Here is a 27,613-nt window from a genome sequence, read left to right as displayed (position 1 = left end):
TCGTAGGTCTCGGGCACCCAGCCCAATAAGCGTCCTCCCCCGGGCGCCTCCCAACAAAGGGCCTGCTGATTGGCTAGTTTTGCCGTCCGCGGCGTTGCCCTAACAACCAGGTTAAGAAGACGCGGTGGTCGGGCCTCCAGGTCTCTGGCTACCCAGCTTTGAGTCTCTTCGCCAGCTCTACGTGCTTTCGGCATCATGTCGGTGCGGACACTACCGCTGCTCTTCTTGAACTTGGGCGGGGAGATGCTTTACATCCTGGACCAGCGGCTGCGGGCCCAGAACATCCCGGGAGACAAGGCCCGCAGAGGTGAGAGACTCCCGGCCTGCACAGCCAGCCCCATTATAGACTGACCAACACGCCTGCACACTGCACTCTTATAACCCGGGACCCTTCTCACTACGTCCACAGGCCCATCCAGTCAGGGCCCCTCAGGAGTCAAATTCCCCAAAAGTTCTTTTCACAGCAAAGGGATTTAATACCCTCATAGGATATTATTACGGTACCTCATGCCCCATCCCCCAATTCCCTCCTCCCCTCAAATTGGCGAGGTGATTTCCCAATCTCTCTTGACAACCGGTCCCTCCCAAATACCTGGTGTCATGCTCTTTGCTAGTCCAAGCATCCTCTTACCCTGCATGGGACAGGTTTTGACTCCACTCCTCTGTGTGGTATCCTTCTTTATAAACTGGAAGCCAGTCTTACTAATTTCAGAAGCTATTTCTAGAAAGGTGAGGTCCTGAGATAACATAGATAAATTAGAAAACATAAGAAAAGTATAATTCTTTCCCATCCCAACTGTTGGAAAAGAATACAATTGTGTAAATAATTATATGACAGTTTCTAACATGTAAAATCTGTCTCCCATATACACCCCATCTAATCCCCAGAGAAATGGCCACCCAGAACTCTCTGCCATCCTTTTTCTCTGCCTCTTTTCCTCCCTTCTCAACCAACAATTGCTTTCACCAACTTTCCTAGGATTACATATTATATTTCAAGGTAGAGGAAGAAAAGTTGATATAAAGGTAACTGACATGGTCACAATTAAAACATTTATTCCCTTCAACAGTATCTGTATGCTCAGTTGACGTTAAGCATACATATTCAGATATTCACTATTGGGTCTGTACAATTGAGTCCAAGTCCATTCATAAAGAGATAAAAAGAGCTCCCTATAGCACACCCCCTCCATCCATTTCATACCCTGTTGCCAGTGAGCTTTTTGAAATGTAAATCTGTCCATAGTCCCAGCTACTTAAAATGCTTTGTCAGCTTTCCACTGCTGTCTGAGCAGAGGCCAAGTCCTTGGCAGGACATTTCAGGACCCTTCCTGATCTGATTTCTGTCCACCTCTGAAGTCCCACCTTCCACCACTGCCTGCCTGCCTCCTACTTTGTATATTAATACCAAACTGCTTGTAGGTCTCCATTTAAAGCATGTTCATTTCTGTTTCCATGCTAATAATCTCCATTCTAACCCCAAATCTCCCACTTCTGTGCTAGTAACTCTCTTTTGTCTTGCATTATTCTGCTTAAGATTTCTTTTCTTTCCCACATGGGAAAGAGCCTGCACATACTCCCATAGCACCCGTACGTGTCTCTCTACCTTATCACTGAGCATTTTACCCTGTATTGGTCTATGTATGTGTCTCCCCCACATGATTGTCTTATTCATCTTTGTACTCCAGCCCCTAGTATACCTAGACCAGAATAAATTGGTGCTCAGTAAATGTTGAACTGATTATTTAAATTCATTGTTTTGTGTAACATTGCCACTTCTTCTTCTAGAAGGTTCCGTTTTCCTTGGCGCCTATGTTGTGTGATTTCATTTCGGCGAAGGCATTAGTGAGCTCACAGTCAGTTCTTAGATGGGTAGTCTACATCTTGGAAGGCAGTGTAAATTAGCAATTAAGAGCATGCTCTCTGGAGTCATATAGATATGAGTCCCAATTCCAGCTTTGCCATTTAACTAGTTGTACGACCTTAGAATGTACCCTGTTCCTTTTTCCATAAAATGGTAATAATAATACATAGTATATAGCAAGTCATAAGGATTGAATGAAATAATGTATGTATTTAATATATTTAGCATAAGAAATAGCAGATGTTGGGTTTCAAGAGGAGGTCTGGGCAAGACCTTGTGAATACTGGGGGACTGGCTTATTTGTCTTCAGGAGATGTAGTCCTTAGGGGTTCTCTAGATATAGCTTAATGGAGTGTCAGCCATCTTTGGTCATTCACATTCATAGACTAATTCCTTCCACAGTTGGGATGAGTGTCAGAATACACGTGAGATGCTGAGTGGAGCATGATCCAGCCCTTCTGCACATTCACTGGAGGTAGTGCTTTTGATCAGTCTGGTTCAGTAATTGATTCTAAGAACTAGAGAACATAGCTTCTTCATGACAACAGCAACAAACATTAAGCACTTACCATGAACCGAGGACTTCCCTGAATACCTTAATCCCCACAACTATCCTATCATGTAGGTAATACTACTATCCCCATTTTACAGATGGGGACACTAAGGCTAATTTGCCCGGAGTTACATAGCTGGTAAGAGGAAGAGTAAAGAATTTGAACCGAGGCCATCGGGCTCTAGAGCTCATACTCTTAGGCACTGCACTATACTCCCATATCTGATGGTTACTGTACCAGAATCTTTGTGGGGGTTGGAAGGTCAGGGGGAAAGGGAGAGGTTTTGGAAAAATATATATATCCAATATACCAACTGATTTTTTAAAAGAAATGATAAAAAGTATCATGGTTGGCTGATGGAGACTTGTAGAAGATAGAGTGAAAAAGCAGGATTGAGAGTTTGGGATTCAAAGTTGAGAAACACTAATCCATGCCACTATAGAGATGGTGTAGCTACAGGAAGCAGGAGCCGCTGTGACAGATGCCTGTGCATAGAGACCCATAAAACACCCGACACAGTAAACTAGACTTCGTTGAAGCTTTGAATTGAAACCATATTTCTTCTAGATGTTTTCATTATCTTACACAGCTAAGTGGTCTCCTGGAGACCATCCTGCTCCCACAGGCCAGTACAGATAGTGCAGTTTTCCCCCACAACTCAGCCTCTGGCTTTAGCATTCAACAGAAAGGAAGTGCTCTCTCTATGGAGCAACTTCTGAGTGTTGCCTGTTGAAAGTTGTCCCACATTTTAAGCAATAGTGAGAATAATAAAACCTGCCTTTGCCTCATTCCCATCCTCTTAAAAATACTCATAAATAAGACCCAATTACATTTTGTTTACATTCCTCATCTTACAGAAGGGGAAACGGAGGCATAGAGCCATTCATTGATTTTTCCAGTACGTGAAGATCACAGTGTAGTACTGAGCAACCAAATGGTTGAGGTTCTGTTTTTATTCTTCTAGTTCCAGTTGAACAGGCAGCTCTGGATAGCCTTGGGCATGCCTCCCACTCAAAATATAACTAAAATGGGATTGTCACAAGCAAGTCTTCTGGAGAAATGATGGAAAAATAGGACATTGTTTAACTTCCCCTGGATCTTCAAGTGGACAGGAGCCAGGAGCACACAGCACGGCAGAGACCTCTGCTGGAGCTGAGCTTCATTGCCGGTGGGAATGCCTCCTACCCCTGGGCATGCACTTGCCAGCTTCACTTTGTCAGCAGCCGTAGTCACTGTCCCTTGGAGTAGGTGAGCCCCTTGCAGCATCACTGTTCCCAAACACACCTTCACGAGGGTCGCAACTCCACCTTTCTGAATTCCCACAAGCCTCTTAGGCAAGACCACCTGTAAAATAAATGCCACAGCAAGATAGCAGATGTGGGCATTATGCTACAGAAGCTGGTATCTGCTTTAAGAAGGCCTTACTCTGGGTGCTGCTTCCCCAGTGTTTTCTCTCCAAACACTTGTGACGGTGAATTTTCCCAGAGGAGTCTGATCTTACAAAGGGAGCCCTTTGCAGCCAATCAGGGCTCAGTACTGGCTGTGCTTCCAGACTGGTCTCTTAGGAACTATTGGTATTGTGCATTGAAGACACATGTATTTTTTTTATTATAACTGCAAAAATAACCTTTGAAACAATCTAGTGGCAGATGTTTTCAAGGGGGACTATTAGTTATAAAATGTTTTTTAAATGTGGGTGTGTGTAGAATTCTGTTTAGCTGGCAGTGGTTTTTCTAGATTGAAATCTCCCCAAAATATATAGAAAGGGGGGAAAAAAGTCATCTTTCATTCTTTATGGGTAGTGTCCAGTGTCCTTCAGTAGAGAAAGAGGAACTAAAAGAGAAGCCAGCTAAGTGCTTGATGTTTCATATTTCATCCTCACAACAACCCTATGAGGTAGGTTCTGTTATGATCCCATTTTACAGATGAAGAAACTAAAGTTAAACAAGTTGCTTGAAATTATATAGCTAGTAAATGGTAGAGCCAGGTCTCAACCCATAAAGGTTCTTAGCTCTTACAGATGTCTCTAGACAAGTACATTTTTCCTTATTTGCTTTCCTTTTGATGTCCCCTGATTGCTTTTGTCCTCAAGGCTTTTCTTTACAGTGGCCCCATCATTACTCCCCTCTTTTACCCTGGAAGTCACACATCTATGTATAAAAAGTAAGTCAGAAACAAATAGACATTTTTTTTCTTTTTAATGCACATCTCATGTTTTCTAATTTGAGCAGTTCCGTATGTACTCTAGACAGGGAAATCTTCCTTAATAAAAAAGGAACTCCTTTGTCTTCCTGTTCTTAGAATTACTCTTCCTCGTGGAAGTCAGTGTTTTTTGAAAGCCTTATTTTGAATAATATGTATTCTCGTGGCATTAGAGAGGACATCTGCTTGAGCCCTTCAAGACAAACCCCAGGGTAGCTAGTCAATCTGAGTTTCCCCTCCTCCTAGGCCACTCTCTGTAAGATAGAGCCTCTGTGGCTTTTTTGGAACTTCTTTCTCCATCATCCTTTTAAAAGTTTCACATGGAAGGTAGAGTATTCACATTAGACATTGATGCAAACATGACAAAGTTTCATAGACCAGATAGACCATTGGAATTGGTATTTTTAAAGCCTCCTTGAAAATGATGTTTTTGCTTCATGAACTGGTGTTTTCTTTTTGTATGCTTCATGTAGATGAATGGACAGAGGTGGACAGAAAACGAGGTATGCTATCTTTGGGTTGCATGTATTCAGTCTGCATCCACAGTTCAGCCAGTCCTTTATCAGTGGGGTTTAAAGTGGGACCACTCTCAATATTTTAAAGAAAATAGTCATGAGTTTCTCTTTAGCTAAGACATTGGTTATGTATTTGAACCTTTTATGTAAAGACAGCATGTAAGATGAAAACCAAGCAAACTTAGGCACAAGGCCATATTGCACCTGAGGTACCTTTTCTCTCTTCATCTTCTAAGTTTTGTGGGGACAACTGGGGCAGTAGTTACACTTCTGGGTAGGTTGTCCTGTAGTGTAGTCCTTAAAGCAATTCTGTGATAGTATCATGTTACCAAAGAATTGTGGTTCAACATGAGTGACCTGCCTTGAACCATTCTCCTTAGCACACAGAGGTATCTGTTGAGCAACTGAGGAAAATGGAAGCATGTGGCTGCATGGCTGCCAGGGTTGTGGGCAGAAGGCATGATATCACGCATGCAGTATGGCCCTATCATGCCAGATATTCAGTTTCCCCTTCACCTACAACCAGCAGCAAACCTGGAAAAGTTGCCAGTTCCTCAGAGCAAAGCCTTAGCCTTTCTCCTCTTTAAGTGTCAGGAGTAGCTCTCATCATTCGACATTTGGGTGCAATTTATGCATGTCATCAGCCATCGTCCTCAGTAGTCTAAATGCTCTCACCACACCGAGTATGCTGAGGAGATAACATAAAAGATTTAAGAGGAAGGGAAGTAGAATCAAACAGCCCCATTCTAATTTCAACTCCAGCACTAGCTGTGTGACCTTGGACTTTAACCTCTCTATAAGACTCAGTTTTCCTCCTTGATAGAGTAAGGATAATAATCCAGAGTTGTCTTGGGGGTGGTTAAATGAGATAATGCATGGAAGCTTCTAAGCCCAGTGCCTGGAACATGGTAAGGATTTGAAGCCTCGTAACCATCCAGAAGTAATAGCTTCTCTCTTTTACCCTAGGTTCCAAATGGCATGTTCCCATAAACAACAGAGGTTTCCGTTAACAGAGATTTATTAAATACTCCGTTGCTTTCATCAGGCCAGGCTCAAAGAAAAGCCCAATAGGAGTGGTTGATATGCTTTTATCATATTTCACAACCATCTTTGGCCACTTCTCTTGAGCAGGTTTTTGCCCACCCCTTGATGTGTGGCAGAATTTCAGATGAGAAGTGTGGATTTTGAGGGCTTTTTGCATACATAACTGAATCACTGGAGCTTATTTTAACTTAAACATTCCAAAATAGTGAGCAGAAACGAATTTCATAATCTAAACTCAGAATGCACCTGTGAAAAGTCACTTCACTCCCTGGCCTTAGTCTTTTCCTAATGAAGCCTGGCTCCTAGAACGTTCCGGCCTCATGAAATGATGCAAAGCTCATGTGACTGCTAAACACTCACACTGAAATAGACTGACAGGTGTGGTTAGACCCATTTCTCAGGTTTAACTGAAATCTGACCTGGACTGCTTCTCCAAATGAAGGACAACATGTCCTTCCTCTGCGCCCTGGTGTTTACCTCAGCGTCTGGTACGTAGTAGGCCTGCCTCATCCAAGTGCGAGGTGAAACGTTGTGAGATGTAGGCTTGTTCCCCCATATTCTTCTGTGGCCCCCACATTCTTTCCAAAGAATTGTATGAGAGGGGGACCCTGGGTTCTGGGGCCCAACCATAGAACTGCCGTTTTCTCCTTGGGGACATTTGTGGTCACTGCTCTGCCCACAGGGAGAGGGCCTGCTGTACTCTCTCTCCAGCCAGTGAACTTCCTGGACATTCCTGTGCAAAGAGCCGTGGTGACATACAGCTTATTCCCTTCCCAGAGGGAAAGGCCTCGTTTTGCTTTGCCAGAGTGGCCCCAACCTCCTCGAGACTTTCTTTGTTCTAGCACTGACTTATTTGGGGGTAAGCTATTTTCCTAGATCCTGCTAAGAGCTGAAAGACAGCAACACTTAGCACCGAGGTGAATGGCAGCTGTCTGTAAGCATTAACACAGCCAGAGTGGGTGTGATTCTTTGCCTTGAATTCTTCCTCTTTGGCACTCCTCCCTGGCCCACAGAAATCTGTGGAAAGTTCAGACTCTCTCCTTGGAGGCCTTATGTGTGGGTTTTCAGTTGCACCTGTTTCCTTGCAAATCCTGTATTTCATATAGGCTGTAGTAAGGAAGAGTTTAGGAAATCCCGTTTACGGTACCGCAGGTCCTTGCTTGTTTAGGTCAAAGGTCAAAGGACTTGGAGGCAAGTCCGGAAGAGTTATGTCTCCAAGCTGTCCACACTGGGGACATGTTAGCGTGCATTAAGGGCAAGCTGCGGTGGGTTGAAATGGTCAGAGGTGAGGGATACCCTGTTTTGGAATGGATGTGGTTCTTCCTCACTAATGGGAAGGAGTCCAGAATCAAGTCCAAAGGGCAAGTGTGAGTTCAACACGTCAGTAAGAAGTGTTAGTTCTTTTGTGTCAAGGTCCTTTCCCCCCTCTCCCCTTCCTCCTCTCTCTGTAGTTCTTCCATTTAAGATTTAAATACATATAGAATTGTATACCTGAAACCTTTATCATGTTATTAACCGAAGTTACCCCAATAAATTCAAAAATCAAAAATAAAGATTTAAATACAACCAGCCCTGAGCTTCCCCTGCCCACCCCCAAAAAATGCTCTTTGACATGTTTAAAAATGCTGGCCTGAGCCTTCAGGGTACTCCTATCAGTTACTTAAAGGTAGAGAGGGTGCCTGAAATCACAACCTCGCTGCTCTACCTTGCCTTTACTCTCTTAGATATATGGCCACAGCCAATGCCTGGTGTGTCCTTTTGTGGCAAAAGAAAGAGGCATTTGTATCTTTCAGTAATAATCACTCATGATTAATAATTGATTTTGTGTAATTATTTTAAGTAACCAGTTTTCTTTCAAATTTTAATTTCTATGAATGTATATTTTTTAGGCAAGAATATACATGGTTTCATTAAGAATAATCTGTGTTGAGCCATCCTTGTTTCTATTTCTTGTACCAGAGGGTTTTCCTAGCCCTCAACTAATGATATTTGAGTAGCAAAAAATGTCTTACTGAATGAGTGAATGAAGGACTAGATTTATAGACACTTTGGTTTGCACACATCTTAGGACCTTTTATTCTCACTAGATGAAAGTTTTCCATTTGAGCAATAGTCTGAGACATAGCACTACAGTGTAATATCAATATTAGAAATCAAATGTAAAAATTAAGACATTCTAAAATGGTACTTATATGAAGTACATGTCTTGTAGAAACATTAGAAACATTTTAATTTCTAACCAGTGGGTAGACTTGTCAATTTTCATAACATGTTTTGCCAAAAATAGTCAACTTACCATTATTGGTCCCATTTTTATAAAATTTAATTTTAAGTAAAAATGTTGTAAGTTTGCTAAACAAACAACAAGAGTGATGTTGTTTCTCGCATTAAGGAAGAGATCTAACCTAAAATGTTTATAGGAATATTTTTTAAAGAAAGAAGAAACATTTCCCCTATCACCAAGTGAGAGAAGTATGTAAAGTGATTTATAACCTCTCACGACACATTTGTACATTGTCACATTTATGTTTGCCCTGAGATGGCCTCATCAGGCACTCTGGACCCTGCCTTCTATTGGAACATCTGTGTGCTTTCTCCCCAGGGAGCAGATCTCACCAAGCACATCAGCATCCCACTCTGAGTAGGCTGGCTCCTCCCTCCCATTTGTACACAGAGAGCATCTCCTGAATTAAGCTTCCTCCAGTACCTTGCTTAGCTGTGTATTCTCTCTTGTCGCTACAGTTCTTCATGACATCGTCTTAACCATGTTCAACAAAAGCTTTATAGAGGAATTGTTAAAACCCCAAGAGCTCTACTCCAAGAAGGCCCTCAGGACCATCTATGACCGCCTGGCTCATGCCTCCATTATGAGACTGAACCAGGCCAGCATGGATAAGGTGAGCAAACAGTTGCCTCCACCCCCTTGATTGCATGTCTTGTATCTTTGGTGGATGATTGTAGACTGGAATCAAATGAGATGATGTACACAATGGTGCCTGGTAAAAAAAAAAAATGGCCTTGTAAATATTCGTTGTTGAGTTTCAGAGTTGGAAAGGACCTCAGACATCATCCACACCCGTCCCTCTATAGTTTATGTCACTCCACCTGCCCAAAGAGAGTGCTGGTCTTCATGCCCATATTTATGAACACCCAACCCTAAAAACTTTAGTTCTGCTTCGTTCTTGACAAATCTCAGCTCTGACAACCAGGAAGTTTTTGAAGCAAATTCAAAACTGCTCAGCCTTTACTTACAACAGGGACATATATATCTTTTTGGGGAACAAATTATTAGGGCATTCTGATTTTTTTAAGTTAAGCCTATACATTTTTAAAATATGTTTTTATTGATTTGAAATAGAGAGACAAATATCAATGTGAGAGAGAAACATCGATTGGCTGCCTCCCACACAAACCCCAGCCCGGGATTGAACCAAGCCTACATAGATTGGGGTTGGCAACCTGCACATGTGCCCTGACCAGGAATCGAACCAGCAATCCTTTGGTGCATGGACGACGCTCCAACTAACTGAGCCACCCAGCCAAGACAAAAACCCTTTATTCGTTAATGTCTTTTCCGCAGCTAGTTTTGTAATATCTTTTTGCCATTTTTAAATTAAGGCATAATTCATATGACATAAAATTCACCCTTTCATAGTGTACAATTCAGTGGTTTTTAGTATACTCATAATGTTGTATAACCATCACCACTATCTAATTAGAGAACATTTCCATCAGTCAGTAGTAATGTCTTTTGTTTCATTTCTGATTTTAGTAATTTTAGTTTTCTCTCTTATTTTCTTGGTCAATCTAAGTAAATAATTGTCAGTTATTTAGCTAAAGGTTTGTTGATCTTTTCGAAGAACCAACTTTTGGTTTCATTGATTTTTATCTACTGTTTTTCAACTCTTCATTTCACTGATTTCAGCTCCAAGCTTTCTTATCCTTCCGTCTCCTTGGTTTGAATTTAGTTTGACCTTCTTTTTCTAGTTTCTTAAGGTGAGAGGTTAGGTGTTGATTGGAGAAATGCAGTCATCTACTGCTGTAAATGTCCCTCTGAGCGCTTCGTTAGCTGCATTCGAGACTATTTTTTATGGATGCAAAAACTCAGGCTCAGAGAGATGGGAGGACTTCACCAAGCCCATTCACCTAGTCAGTGGCAGTGGAGGGCTTGATTTCGGGATTTTGCTCTCCAACTCCAGCACCCAGTGCAGGGCCCCACAGCTGCCAATATTGTTTTAAACATGTTCCATCAGCAATAAGCTGACCAGAAATCCTGGTTTGCCCAGGAATGTCCTGGTCTAACCCTGTTGTTCTGGCTTAATTATTAATATCACCCCCCTTTTACTCTCAAAAGTATCTTGGTTTGCTCGGCTGGTGTGGCTCAGTTGGTTGAGCATCATCCCATACAATGAGAGGTCGCCAATTCGATTCTCAGTCAGGGCACATGCCTGGGTTGCAGGCTCGATCCCCAGTATGGGATGTGCAGGAGGCAGCCAATCGATAATTCTCTCTCATCGATGTTTCTGTCTCTCCCTCTCCCTCTTTCTATAAAATTAATGAAAACATATATTTTTTTAAATAACTTGGTTTGAGGGATAACTGATATCGTCACCTGAGCTGTATGATATACCCAATACTGGTTTTCAGTAAGTGCTTGACTGCTTCATTGTGTGAAGGTTCTGACATCTGCTTTTATGATCCCATTTATTTTGTCCGTGTATGGGTCAGCAGCTCTATGACCTGATGACTATGGCTTTGAAATATCAAGTACTGCTGTGTCCCCGTCCCAAGGATGTGTTGCTGGTTACTTTCAACCATTTAGATACCATCAAGGGATTAATCCAAGACAACCCAGCCCTCCTGCATCTAGTGGATGAGACTCTCCGGCAGCTGATTGAAGTAAGACACCATCAGTTTATCACCTCGGAGCCCCATACTTGCTCTCATTCCTCTGTTAAGAACGGAACGAGCCAAAACCGGTTTGGCTCAGTGGATAGAGTGTCAGCCTGCGGACTGAAAGGTCCCAGGTTCGATTCTGGTCAAGGGCATGTAACTTGGTTGCGGGCACATCCCCAGTCGGAGGTGTGCAAGAGGCAGCTGATCGATGTTTCTGACTATCTATCCCTCTTCCTTCCTCTCTGTAAAAAATCAATAAAATATATTAAAAAAAAAAAAAAGAACGGAATGATTCTATGGCAGAGAGAACAGGATGAGGAATGGCAAAGCCTGCCACTCTCCCAGAAAACTCTAAAAATCTCCCAAGTATCCATTTTGGTCATACAAGAGGCATTATCATCTTAGGACCTCTTAACGGTTGCCTTCAAAATTGGGAAAGCAATGATCCAGAGCCTAGCATTTTCTCCTAACTTTTCAGAAAGGGGGTTGGTGGTGGATGTTCTGCTAAATCTTGGGGAACGGCTTCTCTGGGTCTGTGGGGGACAGGAGAGGTGGTGTGCCCTGCTGGGTGTGGCATGATGGGGTCTGTGAGGGGGCAGTGCTGGCTCTCCTGCTGCCCTTCTCGCCCCAGCAGCCGAGTCCTCACCTTGCTATGGCTCCCATCCCTGAGCACCCACCTACCCCTACCTGTCTGCACTTCCCACTTCTGAAAGTGAATCGCTTCTTGCTGCTTTGCCTCTGCAGGTATACGGGCGTCTCTCTGCAGGGGAGTTCCAGCTGATCCGGCAGACGCTCCTCACCTTCTTCCAGGACCTGCACATCCGGGTGAGTGACGGCAGGCCCAGGAGCACCCTGCCACTGCTGTCCTAGGGAAATGGGGTGCCACACAGACAGGCAGACAAGGGCTGAGCTTGCCCAGTTAGTGGTGTCCTCAGTGTTTGGCTCCATAATGAGCAACTTTCTTTTCTTTTTTTAAAAATATAATTTTTAATTGTTCAAAGTATTACATATGTCTCCTTTTTTCCCCCATTGACGCCCTCCAGCCCATCTCCACCCCAGGACCTCACGCCCATTTTCTGTGTCCATGGGCCATGCATATATGCATACAAGGACCTTGGTTGATTACCTCCCACCCTCCCCGCCTTCCCTCTGAGGTTCTGCACTCTGTTCCATGTTTCGAGTCTCTGGATCCACTCCATTCATCAGTTTATTTTGTTACTTAGATTCCACATATGAGTGAGATCATGTGATACTTGTCTTTCTCTGACTGACTTATTTCACTTAGCATGGTACTCTCCAGGTCCCTCCATGCTGTCTCAAATGATCCACTTTCTGATGCAAATCTCAGCAGTTTTTAAATGGACCAAGGAAGACAATGAGACTGCCACTCCTTCCCAGTTACCTGTGTTCCTTGGTTTCTTCCCTTCTCCAGAGGACATGTGCCCTCAAGGCCCCCAGCCTGATGTGAATTGCACAGCCTCCCCCAGACCTGTCGTCATAGTGACTCTCCAGTATCTGAGGCTGTGAGAGACTGCCCTCCTCCAGGAAGCTCTCACCTTCCTGGTGTCGGGCACCATGCCATCCTGGCCTTCCCTTACCCTTTCCATCTCTGTGCCTCTCACCCCTTCCTCTCCCTCTTCCTGTCTCCAAACCTTCTCCCCTCCACCCGCCCCCTGCTCTTTTGGAATCGCTTCCCTCCCCACTTTCCAGCCCTTTCACCCAGAGTCTAACCTCCAGCCCACCCTTGCCCCAGCCCTGCCATCTAGACCAGCATCTCCACCTGAAACTCTCCACGGGGATGCCCACCGGTGCCTACAATTTCGTGTCTGTACCTAAACTCACCTCCAAAATTCAAGTCCTGCCTCAACTTCCTGATTTCTTTTGAGAGCAACGTCATTCCTTCACTCACTTCTCTCAGAACCAGAGCGCCACCTGTGATTCCCCTTCTCTGGTCTGTTTTCCTTTTTTTCTTTTCTTTTTTTTGTTAATCCTTACCCAAGGACATTTTTTCCCATTGATTTCTAGAGAGAGTGGAAGGGAGGAAAAGAAGGAAGGAAAGAGACAGACAGACAGACATCAATTGGTTGCCTCCGGTACACACCCCAACCAGGGCTGGGATCAAACCTGCAACCCAGGTACGAGCCCTTGACTGGGAATAGAACCCGAGACTCTTAGGTGTGCAGGCTGACGCTCTGACCACTGAGCAGCACCGGCCAGGGTTCCCCTCTCTGCTCTTCATCTAACTGCCTCTGAGGCCCCTAGAGTCTGCCTTTTCAATGTCCACGCCCTCTTTCCATTTCTGTTGCCACCAGCCTGGCCAGGCCCTCATCCTTCTTGTTGGCTGCTGCCTCCCAGTTGATGCTGCCTCCTCCTGTCATGTCTGCTCCAGACAACTGTACACCCTAACTTTTAAAAACCTATTTCTGAGCTTCTGAATGCGGGGCCTGTCTCTCTTGGACAGGACTTTGTTCCTTCCCATCATTTAACACACTGATGTGGGGAAGATGGCTGATATGGCAAAAGGATCCCGGGGTCTGGAGTCCAACGCTCTCGTGTTTGAGTCAGCACAGCTCCATGGCCTCGGGCACATCACTTCTCCTGATGACATGATGATGGTGACCATTTAGCATTTGTTGAGAGGATTAACTGACACAGCGCATGTAACGTATATGTATTTGCCAACATATGCATAGTATAGAGTGCTTCTGGAAGGATGGGCAAGAAACTGGTCACAGTGGGTGCCCTGGGGGTACAAGAGAGACTTAGGTTCCATTGTATTCCCTTTGAACCTTTGAATTTTGTCCATATGCATGTGTAACATACCCACAAAACAGAATTCACAGAAAAAGAAGAACTAGAATATGTCTAGCCCCTGATTGTTATTTCCCTTCCATGGACTGGGGAAAACAAATAGATTTCAACTCTGAGGCCAATTTTATTATTAATCCTCATGAAAAATTATATTTGCTATGGATGGAGCAATAATAGCATCAATATAAATTAAGATCTCTAATAGTCATTGATTAAAATAAAAAATAGGAAAGTACAAATATGATTAAGTTTTGCATTGCTTTAAACTATTGGAAACTCTGCATCATGTTATCAAGACTGCACGCTTGGACGTTATTTTATGCTCTGTAGTAACATAGCAGCCATAATGACTTCTCAAGTCTGACAAGATCAAATTAATTATAATGAAAAGACACTCTTAATAATATGTCTATAACAAAAATATTAAAATATATTAAACCACAAAATATATTAAGCTTTAATTGCTAAAATGGGCAAGTAATGAAACATCAGAACATTCATCAAGAGAAATAGGATTCCCACCTCCTGGCAGAATTCAGCCACTGATCTGTAGCATTTGGCTGGTTTTCCAAGTCTGGTCTTGAATGGTATTTAGCTCGGCTGCAATTTGTGATTGCCTATACAGATCTTCTCTGTTTTCAGCAGTCTTGATAGTCTTTAGATTTGCTAGCAAAACCAACTAACTAAATGAAGAAAACACAGCTCTGATCTATCATTTCCTTGTTCATTGTTTAACCAAAACTCCTCCTCTGATCACCAAAGCTTTCTGCATTATCATGAGTCACTGGAGTGCTCTAATGCAGCCCAGGCCCTGCCCTGTCCTGCTCTCGGGCCTGGCCAGAGAGCCTGCCCAAAGACCACTTCCGTTTGGAATCCTGAGCAACCCCTCTCAGCCCTCCAGAACTCCTCCAGAGTTACCTCCTACAGGATGGGCCCCTCAGGTCACCCACCCTCTCCCGCACTCTCGTTCCCATTCACACATCTTTCCACCGTGCACTTTCCTTGTGTTCTTCTGTTGTTGGAAAACATCGTTGCCTCATCCTGGAATGTTCCTTATATTTCCACTCCACTATCCACTCCACTTGGAAATGTTTCATGCCTGGAAAACCAGTCTAACAAATATTTCCTAAGTGCCTACTCTATGCCAGGCAGTTTTCAGTGTTGGAAATAAGTAAGTGAGCAAGAAGGAGGCCTTGCCTTAAGGGGGTTCTCTGCTAGCAGGGAGAGACAGAGAGGACAAGTCAATAATATTCTGGTTCTGACCACTTCTAGGAAGACGGCAACATAGGATAAAGTCATAGAGGGCAACTGGGGTGGGATGTTGATCAGACCAGCACTGTGCAATAGAGCCTTCTGTTGTGATGGAAAAGCCCTCTATCCCTGTTGTGCAGTATGGTTGCCTTTAGCCACATAGGTCTGGTGTGACTGAGAAACTGAATTTTCAATTTAATTTTAATTGTAATAACCACACTTGACTAGTAGTTACTATACTGGATAGCACATCCTTAGATGATAGAATCAATTACAGCCTTTCAGAGAACAGACTTTTTTTAAAAATATATTTTTATTGATTTCAGAGAGGAAAGGAGAGGGAGAGAGAGATAGAAACATCAATGATGAGAGAGAATCATTAATCGGCTGCCTCTTGCACACCCCCCACTGGAGATGGAGCCCACAACCCTGGCATGTGCCCTTGAGTGGAATTGAACCCGGGACCCTTCAGTCCACAGGACAATGCTCTATCCACTGAGCCAAACCAACTAAATGTGAACATGTCTCACTGTCCACAGGACAATGCTCTATCCACTGAGCCAAACCAACTAGGGCTGAGAACAAACATTTTAATTGAGACTGTGACTAACAACAGAGATCTCAGGAAAGGGCATCTAAATGGAGTGACAGCAAGTACGAAGGCCCTTGGATGGAAAAAAGCATCAAGTGTGCCTTGGACAAAGAGGAAGCCAGCATGATCGAAGCTTGTAAAGGCCAGAATGATGGTCCAAGTTTACAACCTGTGCAGCACCGCACTGACTCGTCATAGAAGATGCCAGTTATATACAAACTGGTCCCTACAGTTGACTTACCTTTAGACCCTAGTAAGGAGTTTATTCTAAGAGTGAAGAAAAGATTTGAAGCATTTTAGGGTGATCTGATTCGTGTTCTGGAAGATGAACTACATGAGATCAGGGCAGAAGTAAGACAGCAGTTGGAAAAGTGTGCGGAAATTAGGTAAAAAATGAAAGTTCTTGGATTGGGTGCTACCAGTAAAGACAGTGAGACATGTTCACATTTAGGATACACTAGTACCTTCAGAGCAAGAGGAATAAGACTTACTAAGAGATCAGATGCATGTAGGGGGGATAAATTGTGATAGAGACTTGATTTGGAGTGGTGAACACACCATACAGTGTAGAGATGATGTATAGTAGAATTGTGCACCTGAAACCTGTATAATTTTGTTAACCAGTGCCACCCCATAAATTCAATAAAGGCTCTGAGAGAGAGGGGGGCGGGAGGTCAGATGTGGGGAATGAGAGAAAGAAGAATAAAGAATGAATACTAAGCTTTTGTCCTGAGCAACTGTCATGCCTATTAGGCATCCAAGTAGCAATATCAAATAGGCAGTTGGTTATGCTGCAAGCAATTGAGCTCGGCTGGAGCATGGGGTCACGGAGGAGCATGGCTGTGGAGAAGATCGGGGGCCAACTGGAAGGTATATAACATACCAAAAACCCAGAGCCGAGGAGTGGCCCAGCTAAGATGTACCCTAGACAGTCCATTGTCACAGCCTAAACTGGCAGCTTACAAATTCTTTTTTTTTTTTTAATATATTTTATTGATATTTCACAGAGAGGAAGGGAGAGGGATAGAGAGCTAGAAACATCAATGAGAGAGAAACATCGATCAGCTGCCTCCTGCACACCCCCCACCGGGGATGTGCCCGCAACCAAGATACATGCCCTTGACCGGAATCGAACCCGGGACCTTTCAGTCCGCAGGCCGACGCTCTATCCACTGAGCCAAACCGGTTTCGGCAGCTTACAAATTCTTGTCACTTTGCATTTTCTTTTCTTTTTTTATTTTAATTTAATTTATTGTTCAGATTATTAAAATTGTTCCTCTTTTTTCCCCCATAGCTCCCCTCCACCCGGTTCCCACCCCACCCTCTGCCCTTTCCCCCCACCACCGCACTGTCCTCATCCATAGGTGTACAATTTTTGTCCAGTCTCTTCCCGCACCCCACACACCCCTTTCACCCCAAGAATTGTCAGTCCACTCCCTTTCTATGCCCCTGATTCTATTATATTCACCAGTTTATTCTGTTCATCAGATTTTTTTTATTCACTTGATTTTTAGATTCACTTGTTGATAGATATGTATTTGTTGTTCATAATTTTTATCTTTACCTTTTTCTTCTTCTTCCTCTAGTTAAAGAATACCTTTCAGCATTTCATATAATACTGGTTTGGTGGTGATGAACTCCTTTAGCTTTTTCTTATCTGTGAAGCTCCTTATCTGCCCTTCAATTCTGAATGATAGCTTTGCTGGGTAGAGTAATCTTGGTTGTAGGTTCTTGCTATTCATCACTTTGAATATTTCTTGCCACTCCCGTCTGGCCTGCATAGTTTCTGTTGAGAAATCAGCTGACAGTCATATGGGTGCTCCTTTGTAGGTAACTAACTGTTTTTATCTTGCTGCTTTTAAGATTCTCTCTTTGTCTTTTGCTCTTGGCATTTTAATTATGATGTGTCTTGGTGTGGTCTTCTTTGGATTCCTTTTGTTTGGGGTTCTCTGCGCTTGCTGGACTTGTAAGTCTGTTTCTTTCACCAGGTGGGGGAAGTTTTCAGTCATTATTTCTTCAAATAGGTTTTCAGTATCTTGCTCTCTCTCTTCTTCTGGCACCCCCATAATTCTGATGTTGGTACGCTTGAAGTTGTCCCAGAGGCTCCTTACACTGTCTTCATATTTTTGGATTCTTTTTTCTTTTTGCTTTTCCGGTTGGGTGTTTTTTGCTTCTTTGTATTTCAAATCTTTGACTTGATTCTTGCGATCCTCTAGTCTGCTGTTAGATCTCTGTATAATATTTTTTTATTTCAGTCAGTGTATGTTTAATTTCTAGTTGGTCCTTTTTCATATCCTCAAGGGTCTCACTAAATTTATCGGCCTTTTCTAGAAAATTCTTGAAAAACCTTATAACCGTGGTTTTGAACTCTATATCCAGTCTTTTGCTTTCCTCCATTTCTTCCATTTGTGACCTGTTTCTTTGTCTCTGCATTTTGGCTGCTTCCCTGAGTTAATAGAGTGGCTTTGTGTGCTAGGTGTCCTATAGGGCCCAGTGGCTCAGCCTCCCCAGTCACTTGAGTTGGACACTCTTGGTGCACCCCTTTGTGGGCTGTGTGCACAGTCTTGTTGTAGTTAAGCCTTGATTGTTGTTGGTATCACTGGGAGGAATTGACCTCCAGGCCAGTTGGCTGTGAGGATCAGCTGTGTCTACGATGGGAGAACTTCTGTGCTGGAGACACTCTTATGAGACAGGACTTGCAAAAGCCTCTGTGCTCAGCTTGGATGGGGCGGAGTCTCAGGGCAGAACAGACAGCATTGGCTTCCCATCAGCCCTGCCCTAATAGGCCCCTGTGTCTCAGTGTCCCATGGTGGTAATTGCTGCAAGCACCTCTGAGAGAAAGCCGCCCTCGAGTTCTGCCCACTGCCAGACAGTCCAGTTTCTCCCCGAATGAGTCTGGGTCCCCAGAGTCTCGCCTGGAACTGGAGTTCAGAGCAGTCGGGAGCTTGTGTCTCCCTCCTGCTTGAGAAAGCCAGCTGCGTACTCAGTTGCCCACCCTCTCCACGCACGCATCTCGGTACCTCTGCCTTCTGCAGTTCCTCTGAGTCTCAGTGTACTTTTCTCTTTCCTGACAGTCCCGTTTCTCCCCATATGAGTCTGAGTCCCCAGAGTCTCACCTGGAACTGGAGTTCAGCGCAGTCGGGAGCTTTTGTCTCCCTCCCGCTTGAGAAAGCCAGCCGCGCACTCAGTTGCCAGTCCTCTTCACGCGCGCACGGCGCCTGTCTCAGTACCTCTGCCTCCTGCAGCTCCTCTGAGTCTCAGTGTGCTTTCCTCTTTCCTTCTAGTTGTAGAAATTCCACTCAGCCAGCTTCCCTGTGGTTCTGGATGATGTCCATTTTGTCTTTTAGTTGTAGTTTTGAAATTGTGCGAGGCAGCAGTTTAGGTGTTTACCTATGCCGCCATCTTGGTTTCTCCTCCCACTTTGCATTTTCACTGCCTGGCATACAATATCCTTGATGATATTACAAATATAGTCTCAGAGTGTGAAAGGACTTTCAAGTTCATCTTATTTCACAGATAAGGAAGCTAAGATCCAACAAAATTAACTGCAAAATGTTTATGGGATTTAGTCTGACCAAGACCTCAATACAGAGTGCACAAACCCAGGAGTAGAAATAAGCATATATGGTGTTTTCAGACACATAAAAGACCTTCAAACCATTGCCAGCTGGATTCTCCCTCTCCAGCCTCTTCTCGTCAATCCAGCACGGGCTAAGAGTTTGTGCTCCAGAGTCAGATACACAAGGGCCGGCTTAAATCCTCAACTCTGCCCCATGAGCTGGCTGACCTTGAGTAAGTGTCTTAATCTCTGAGCTGCCGATTCCTCGTCTGTAAAATGGTGATAATGAGGTTCTTACAGCTCGAGCCTCACAGCTATATGGAAAGTTAACAGGGAACCAAGGAATGGGCGTGGAATTTGGAGTCAGCCTTGGTTTTGAATCCTTGCCCTGTCTCTTATTGTTCTCTTTGGGCAAGTCACTTTACTCTGTGACCCTCGGCTTTCTCATCTTGAAAACAGGGGTAAGCCAGACCCTGTGGCACAGTGGTTGAGCATTGGCCCATGCACCAAGAGGTCACTGGTCCGATTCCCAGTCAGGGCACATGCACAGGTTGTGGGTTGTAGGCTCGATCTGGGGGGGTGGGGGAGGGGCGCGTGTAAGAGGCAGTCAATCGGTGTTTCTCTCATCGATGTTTCTATCTCTCTCTGTCTCTTTCTTCTCTCTCTAAAAATCAGTGAAAACATATTTTAAAATAATAATTGCTAAAAAGGGGGAGAGGGAGTAATGCACCTCACCTAGATTTTCTGTGAGGCTCAAACGAAGTTTTGTTTGTAAAAACACTGTAACTCTGCAGATGTTAGCTATGGTGAGTTTTCCTCTTATGGTTATAACTCACTAGGTAACATCCCCAACGCACTGCACACTTTCCATCCTCACAGTGCTCATGTCTATGAAGATATACCAGGAAAAATGACAATACGTGTATTTTTTTTCCAGGTGTCCATATTTCTAAAGGACAAAGTTCAGAATTCTAATGGTCGCTTTGTGTTGCCAGTGTCTGGGCCTGTTCCCTGGGGAACTGAAGTTCCCGGACTCATCAGGTGAATTCTCAGTAGTAATTGTCAGACCATTGTCTGGGGTTCTGTGAAACCAGTATGTGGGCCTCCACACAGAATGCAGCTCGGTGGGCCCTTCCTTTCCTCAGTAAAGCACGGGAGTTAGGGGGTCAGGTTCTAGTCCCAGCTCTGCCACTTGGCAGACACTCACGGCAAACCACCCCACCCTCCAGCATTCATTTCCTCATCTATTAAATGGGCTCATCATTTGTCTTCCCAGACCCGAGGATGAATAAGATAATGATGCTCTCACATGCTTACATAGCACCTGGCACATAATAAATATTATTGCATCAATATTATTACCACAACCGGCACCTTTATCTTGAAAGAGCCCATGAACTCCTTTTTGTCCCACAGTACAAAGAATAAAGCCGCCTCCAGGACTACCCAGGCGTGGAGAACATCCCATCATGTCATACTTTGTATTGCAGAATGTTCAACAACAAAGGCGAAGAAGTGAGGAGGGTGGAATTCCCGCATGGTGGAAACTATGTCACTGCGCCAAAGGAAGGTTCTTTTGAAGTTTATGGAGACCGAGTCCTGAAACTAGGAACGAATATGTAAGCAAATCCTCCCTCCCTGAATGAGTTCAAGTCCAAGGGAGTCACCTTATTTAGAAAGCCAACCTGACTTCTATCGTGAAATCCTGCTGACAATTGCAGTGATTTCCCCTCAGACACAATGCATGCCGCGCCCTCCCACTTTCACAGGGCACCTAAGATTTCCAGACATCAGGTTTAAAAGATAAATAATTTTAAGCCCTAGCTGGTTTGGCTCAGTGGGCAGAGCATCAGCCTGTGGACTGAAGGGTCCCGGGTTTGATTCTGGTCAAGGGCACATGCCCAGGTTGCATGCTTGATCCCCAATGGGGGCATGCAGGAGGCAGCCGATCAGCGATTTTCATCAGTGATGTTTCTCTCTCTCTCTCTCTCTCTCTCTCTCTCTCTCTCTCTCTCTCCTTTCCTCTCTGAAATCAATAAAAAATATTTTTTTAAAAAGATAAATAATTTAAGTGGCCCTGGAGATTCAGAAAGGCGAGGTACTTCCACACAGCTTCCCAGGTATTTTTTTTTTGGGGGGGGGGAGTAAAATTTGAGCAGTTGACAAGCACTTACTTGTATTCTGTACTCCCAGCACCTTTCTGGATACTTTTAAACATCTCAAAATAAAAGCCGCGAGCTAGCCCAGCTGGCGTGGCTCAGTGATTGAGCATCCACCTCTGAACCAGGAGGCCACGGTTTGAGTCCCAGTCAGGGCACATGCCTGGGTTGCAGGCTCAATCCCCAGTGTGTGGCGTGCAGGAGGCAGCTGATCAATGATTCTCTCTCATCCTTGATGTTTCTATCTCTCTCCCTTCCTCTCTGAAATCAATAAAAATTTTATTAAAAAAAAAAAAGCCATGAGCTATACTTAGGGGTTAGAAGGAAGTCAGTTTAAAGGGATAAACAACATTTTCACAGTTTTCTGTTGACAACCAGGTACAGTGTGAACCGGCCTATGGAAACCCATACATCTGGAACATCAAAGAACTTAGCTTCACAGACACAGGTGAACCTCTGCCTCCTGTATTTATTTATCTTCTGAGCTTACTTCTAGATACAAAAGTCCGGATGGGGAGAAGGGTGGGAACTCGATTTCAAAGCTAGCCAACATTTCCCTCATTGTTTGCAATCTTCTCGATTCAGCCTTATAAGTACACAGGTTTTTAATTGTAGTTTCCCATGGAGACCTCCAGTGATCTGACTAATTAGGTAATTTTAGGCTTGGCTCAATCACCATAATTAAGTGGAACCACACAGCAGGACATGTGAAATTAGCATCAAACCAGTGCCATCAGGTCCAGGGCTGCTGACTTCAGCACCTGTGTGCACCCCGACCATTAAAATGTCCCTTTTCAGTGCTCCCCTTTATAGTGAAAGCTAAGTTCAACATGGGTTTTTAGGTTCTCTGAATTCCATCTTTACAAATTCTCAATGAACTACCTACCAGCTAGCTACAGGACAAATCATGGAATATTCCGTTATTTGGAAAACATTCGTTGAACTACTTCCATGGGCTGGGTACCCAGGGACACAAAGCTGGCTTAGATGGGGTCTCATCCTGAAGGGGCGTATATTGCTGGGAAGACAGCGATAGAACAAGTAACTTTCACTCAGTGGAGGTTCTGAACGAAGTGCTGTGTGTTCTGTCCAGTGGGCTGGGATCAGGGGACCGGAATCAGGAAAGCTGTTCAGAAGGAGTGACATTCAAGTGGAGCTCTAGAAAGGATAAGATACTCAGCAGCCGGAAGGAGAAATGGGCGTGCAGACCAGGTGACAGTTTGGGCAAAGTCACCAAGGGGCAGGAGAGCATAGTGTTGGGGGAGCAGGGAGGCAGCATCTCTCCCACATGACTAGATCACGGCCTAATTGAGGCAGGTGGCCAGAGGTTCAGCTGTACAGGGACACCTGTACGGGGCCTGATTAGGAAGGAGCGTAAACAATTGGGACTTTGTTATTTAGGCAGGAGACGGAAGGGTTTATTTCGAGCAAGGAAGAGGTGAGAGGAGAACTGTGTTTTAGATAACTGGCGGCAGAGTGCCAGAAGAGGCAGAGCGGGGAAAGGCTGGGTTAGAGAGCCATGTTAGAAGGGGGAAGGTCGAAGAGGGCAAGCCTGAGAGGAGGGAATGGATGCAGGGTGTGTTCACCATGGTCACCACCAGAGGGCAGCGTGGTAGCTCCTAGGCAATGAGTGCCTTGGGACCTGGGGCCCTCAGTTTGAGGGAACCAGACTGACTGGAGAGGAAGCAGTGTTCTTCAAAGAGGGAGGTAGTTTGAGGACAATGGGATCCCTGGGGCCTTCCACTCATCCTGAAAGCGTGAAAGTGTCTGGTTTGCTGCCCTGCTAGAGTCCCTCTGCTTCTGACGCAGATTGTTCCTCTGTTGGTGAAGCCTGTTTTCTATGCTTTATTTGGACCCAGTTCTTCCCAGAAATAATGTAAATAGTTATTGCTTTGCCTTGGTTTATAATACCACCCTGGGTCTCTGGGTCTCAGCAGGAAACATGATCACTTTCATGTGGCTAAAAATCATGACATTTTTTTCTGCAGCAAAGCATTGCTCCAAACCCTCTTGCTAAAGAAGAGCTGAATTTCTTGGCCAAGCTGATGGGAGGAATGGAGATTAAGAAACCCAGCGGCCCTGAGCCAGGATTCCGGTTGAATCTCTTTACCACCGACGAAGAGGAAGAGTATGTTTTAAATCTGTTTCTTTAAAGACTTATTTATATAAAAATCCTGAGTGTGCTAAGCCAAAAAAGTGACCACTCATAAACCAGTGACACTTATAAATACAAGTGTAAAGACCACAAATGACATGCCGGCAAATTCAATAACCTGGTTAAAGAAAAGCCTCCCCTCCCCCCACCGCCGAAACCGGTTTGGCTCAGTGGATAGAGCATCGGCCTGCGGACTGAAGGGTCCCTGGTTTGATTCCGGTCAAGGGCATGTACCTTGGTTGCGGGCACATCCCCATTGGGAGGTGTGCAGGAGGCAGCTGATCGATGTTTCTCTCTCATCGATGTTTCTAGCTCTCTATCCCTCTCCCTTCCTCTCTGTAAAAAATCAATAAAATGTATTTAAAAGAAGAAGAGCCCCCCAGTGTGAAACAGCCGGAACCTGCTGGATTCGTTCACAGCACAGCTGAACAAGAAGTATTAGAAGTCAAGCCCTAGCCAGTTTGGCTCAGTGGATAGAGTGTCGGCCTGCGGACTGAAGGGTCCCAGGTTTTTTTCCAGCCAAGGGCACATGCCCGGGTTGTGGGCTCGATCCCCAATAGGGGGCGTGCAGGAGGCAGCCGATCAATGATTCTCTCTCATCATTGATGTTTCTATCTCTCTCTCTCTCTCCCTTCCTCTCTGAAATCAATAAAGAAGTATATTTTTTTAAAAAAAGTATTAGAAGTCAAGATAATCAAGTCGAGGAACGTCTGTTTAGAAGCCAGAGGAGGGAGGTCAAAGAATGCTATCTTTGAGATTAGATGGCCTCCCCACAACCAGTAGTGGTAGTAATTGACTGAGATTTATAGCGCTTTACAGTTTACAGAGCACTTTTGCATTCATTATCTCATGTGATCCTCCTCACAACCAAATATTTGGGGGTGGGGATGGGGGTGCCTTCTATTTCCCTATCCATTGAACTGACTTCTTTTGTGTATGTCTGTATGGTAGGTACTATGGTAAGTGCTGGGGACACAAAGATGGAGCATGTGACCTAGGGCCTGTCCTCGGGAGCTCCCTGCGCAGTAGGAGAATGAATGTGTACATAGGCCATGTCAGTGCCGGGTCATAAGTGTGATTGAAAGAGTTGGCATCTGAGCTGGGTCTTGGAATTTGCCAAGTAGAGGAAGGGAGAACCATTCTTGGCAGAGTTTAGTATTTGCAAAGGCACAGAGACATAAAAGAATGTGACTTTCTGGAGTGCGGGGGCATTGGTTGGGCATATAGGAAACAAAGTTGAAGGGAAATGGCAGGAGATGAGGCAGGAAAAAAAATAGATTGCCAAATTATCAAGTGCCAGTTTGTCACGCTGGCAGGGAGAGAACTCTAACCTTTGACCTATTTCTCTACCATCTCATACAGAAAAGCAGCGCTAACCAGGCCAGAAGAGTTATCCCATGAAGTTGTCAACATACAAGCTACTCAGGTGTGTCCGGGGGACTCCACACCAAACCTTATTCCCCTCCTCACCCTGTAATAACCTTGACCTTCCAAGGCCATACCTTCTCTAGTCAGTGTGATGAGCTGAAATGCATCACAGCGGTGGGATAACAATGAAATACCAACTGCATGTCTCATTTCTCAAACAGGACCAGCAAAGGAACCAAGAGCTGGCTCGGATCATGGGGGAGTTTGAGGTCATGGACCAGCCAAGGTGGAGTGCCAGCAAGGGGGATGACTTGCTGGCCATGATGGACGAGTTATAGCGGTGCGGACCAGGCACACCCCTCCGCTGCGGGAGAGGCTGCCTGATGCGGACCCTGGAGGATGCAAAAGGATGCTGCTAGTTTCCTGCTGAGTGAAGAAGCCATTACCTCTTGTTCCTATTCATGTTGGAATGGACTGCTCAAGTCTCTCAGGAAGCACACTCTCTGGAAGGCTCGCACATACACATCTGTTCCCGTTTTCCTTCTGGTTTAATGACAACCATGCAAGCATCCTGGGCCACAGGTTCAAGCCTCGGAGTTGGTAAGGGGCGCTTCCTGCTTTCCTGTGGGGACCTACAGCTCACAGATGCCTGTGAATCGTCACCAAACTTCAGAGCTTTCTAGAATGGATCCTGCCTTGTGAGTCTGAAATAAGTGGAAAAGGCAGTTGCCTCATGCAGTTGGGGCCCAGTTTAGACAGCTCTCCTCTCCCTGCACCCTGGGAACTGTAACCTCAGGGGCAGGGGAAGCAAGGCCGTGTGACGGGAGCATGCATCTGGGTCCCACACAGAGCACGTGGGCACCCGCAGTTCTCTGCACAGCTCTCCATCCATACGTGGCGGGGGCTTCTCCCTTATGGAGATGCGCACCAAGGAAATAGTGCTGCATCCCCAGAGCCTTCCTCGGCCACTTAGTGTCCTTGCCTCCTAAAGACACCCAGCATGGTGTGCCAGGACACCGTCTCCTCTGCCTCTCCACCGTGGCCAAACAGAGCCTTAAGTTGGATTCATGGGAGGCGCACGTGGTGAGTCATTTTACCTTCCGTGTCCCAGATGAGCTACTTCCCTGGGCACAATGCCAAGTGTAATTGGGATCCACATAAAATATCAGACTGGGGCTGCCTTCGTTGTTTCAGGAAGGCCTGGGACTGAGTAACTGGTGGGCTCAGGGCCAACTAATGTGCAGAGGTCAAGGTCCATCAGCCCTGTGGAAGGAATATCCAGAATGGCAGAGGGTAGGAGAGAAACGGAGCTGCAACGGTCATCACCTGAGATTGGACCAACCACAGGGAACACTCAGGCCCTCGCACCCTGGCAAGAGGGGAGGCACACACTTCTGGAATATGAGGGCCAGGGAAGCTGTCCCTTAGCTTGCCTAGTGTTTGGTCACAAACAGGTAAATCACCAAATAAATGTAATTTGCCGCCTGCCCGTGAAAGTTACACTTCCTTGCCTACAAAGACGCCCCGAAAGGTCCTTTGGGGAGGAGAGACGTTTGCTGTAAAACACCTGTTACAGGCTTGCAAACTCCTTTAGTCTCTTTCAAGCACTCTGGGTGCTGAATGAAAGGGAAGCTTCTGTCCAGTTCTGGGTCTGGCTCCACCGCGCTGCCACAAACCTGAACTTCACTGTCTGCTCTGAGCATGTCCCGGGACCTTGGAGGTTGGCCACAAGCTGCTGAGAAGCAGTAGCCTCCTCCCTCCACCTACTGCAGAGCAATGCCCAGGGTTTCAAATGTATCTGTCCTCTCGGTAAATCAACAAGATACGGATCTCTGGTAAGGCAGCCTGGTGATGAGGCAATCTGAGTTTCATGTCTCCAGACTCGCACAAATATTGAGACAAACAAGTTGAAGGGCATGGTGGTTCAGGGCAACCAGAAAAAGCAGGGGAGTCGGGAGGAGGCAAAGAAGAAAGGAGATGGGGAAACGGGCAAGTGTGCGAACTGAGGACCAACAACACATCAGTGTTGGTTTAAAACGAGGCCACGGGGAACAAGGGTGTCACACACAGTGCCCAGTGCACTTCAAGGGGAGGCATGCTGTGGTCAAGGCAGGACACTGGGTTCAGGTTCCATTCCTGCCCCTAATTCACTAGGCAGTGACCCTCCCGAGCCTCAGTGCCCCATCCGTAAGAATGAGAAGGAACTAGTTCACAGGCTGAAGCAGGCTCACCCACGTAAGTCATTGACTTTAGTTTCCTAGGGCCTGGCCCAGGTGGGACCTGGGAATTGGAATGTTTACCCGTGCTGGCCCCAGCTCCGTGCTTCGGGGTTTTGTCTGCTCTCTCTCAGCTCCTCTGTGCCTAATCTCTTCCCAACTAAGTTTCAAACTGTGGCGCTCCGTGTGGGATTGCCCTACAGATTAGCAGGCAAAACTCTAGAAAAGCCTTCGGAATAACAGTTCTTTAATGACTCCCAGAAGAAAGATGTAATAAAAATTGAGACTGAAGAGGGAAGACAAAAGGGGGCAAAGTGTGTGTAGCCCTCAGTTGTAAGAGGCAAGTCACCCCATGTAGCCCACATGGGCATCTAACAATTTTTAAAGTGAACTCCCTTTTTGCGTTATACGGATCTAGATGCTGGTG

The 27,613-nt window shown here is 45.2% G+C and overlaps 1 protein-coding gene across 4 annotated transcripts; it reads left to right on the top strand.

Annotated features, from left to right (window-relative positions):
• The first annotated feature begins 81 nt into the window (after positions 1-81).
• On the top strand, positions 82-26,457 carry OSCP1 (organic solute carrier partner 1). Of its 4 annotated transcripts, none has more exons than XM_080654255.1 (11): positions 102-307; positions 5,094-5,123; positions 8,922-9,076; positions 10,911-11,078; positions 11,820-11,900; positions 20,226-20,329; positions 20,779-20,907; positions 21,826-21,895; positions 23,436-23,575; positions 24,965-25,028; positions 25,192-26,457. In XM_080654255.1, exons 1-11 carry the CDS (start codon positions 196-198, stop codon positions 25,306-25,308), a joined length of 1,170 nt encoding a protein of 389 aa, XP_080510381.1. In that variant the 5' UTR covers positions 102-195; the 3' UTR covers positions 25,309-26,457. The 4 variants fall into 4 exon arrangements, with proteins under 4 accessions (XP_080510383.1, XP_080510381.1, XP_080510380.1 ...); XM_080654254.1 differs by having other exon boundaries at positions 117-307; positions 10,908-11,078; XM_080654257.1 differs by lacking the exon at positions 5,094-5,123 and having other exon boundaries at positions 82-307.
• The last annotated feature ends 1,156 nt before the right edge of the window (positions 26,458-27,613 follow it).

Source organism: Plecotus auritus (assembly GCF_963455305.1).
Source record: "Plecotus auritus genome assembly, chromosome: 2".
In the NCBI taxonomy this organism is placed as follows: domain Eukaryota; kingdom Metazoa; phylum Chordata; class Mammalia; order Chiroptera; family Vespertilionidae; genus Plecotus; species Plecotus auritus.
The sequence above is the reverse complement of the archived record's forward strand: the minus strand, read 5'-3'. Positions and strand labels throughout refer to the sequence as shown.

Bases quoted from the DNA above. Each gene is read 5' to 3' on its own strand.
- OSCP1 (XM_080654254.1), top strand. From the start codon at position 196: ATGTCGGTGCGGACACTACCGCTGCTCTTCTTGAACTTGGGCGGGGAG. The intron at 308-5,093 runs GTGAGAGACTCC...TGCTTCATGTAG, and splicing joins GGGAGACAAGGCCCGCAGAG to ATGAATGGACAGAGGTGGAC. The intron at 20,908-21,825 runs GTAAGCAAATCC...GTTGACAACCAG, and splicing joins CTGAAACTAGGAACGAATAT to GTACAGTGTGAACCGGCCTA.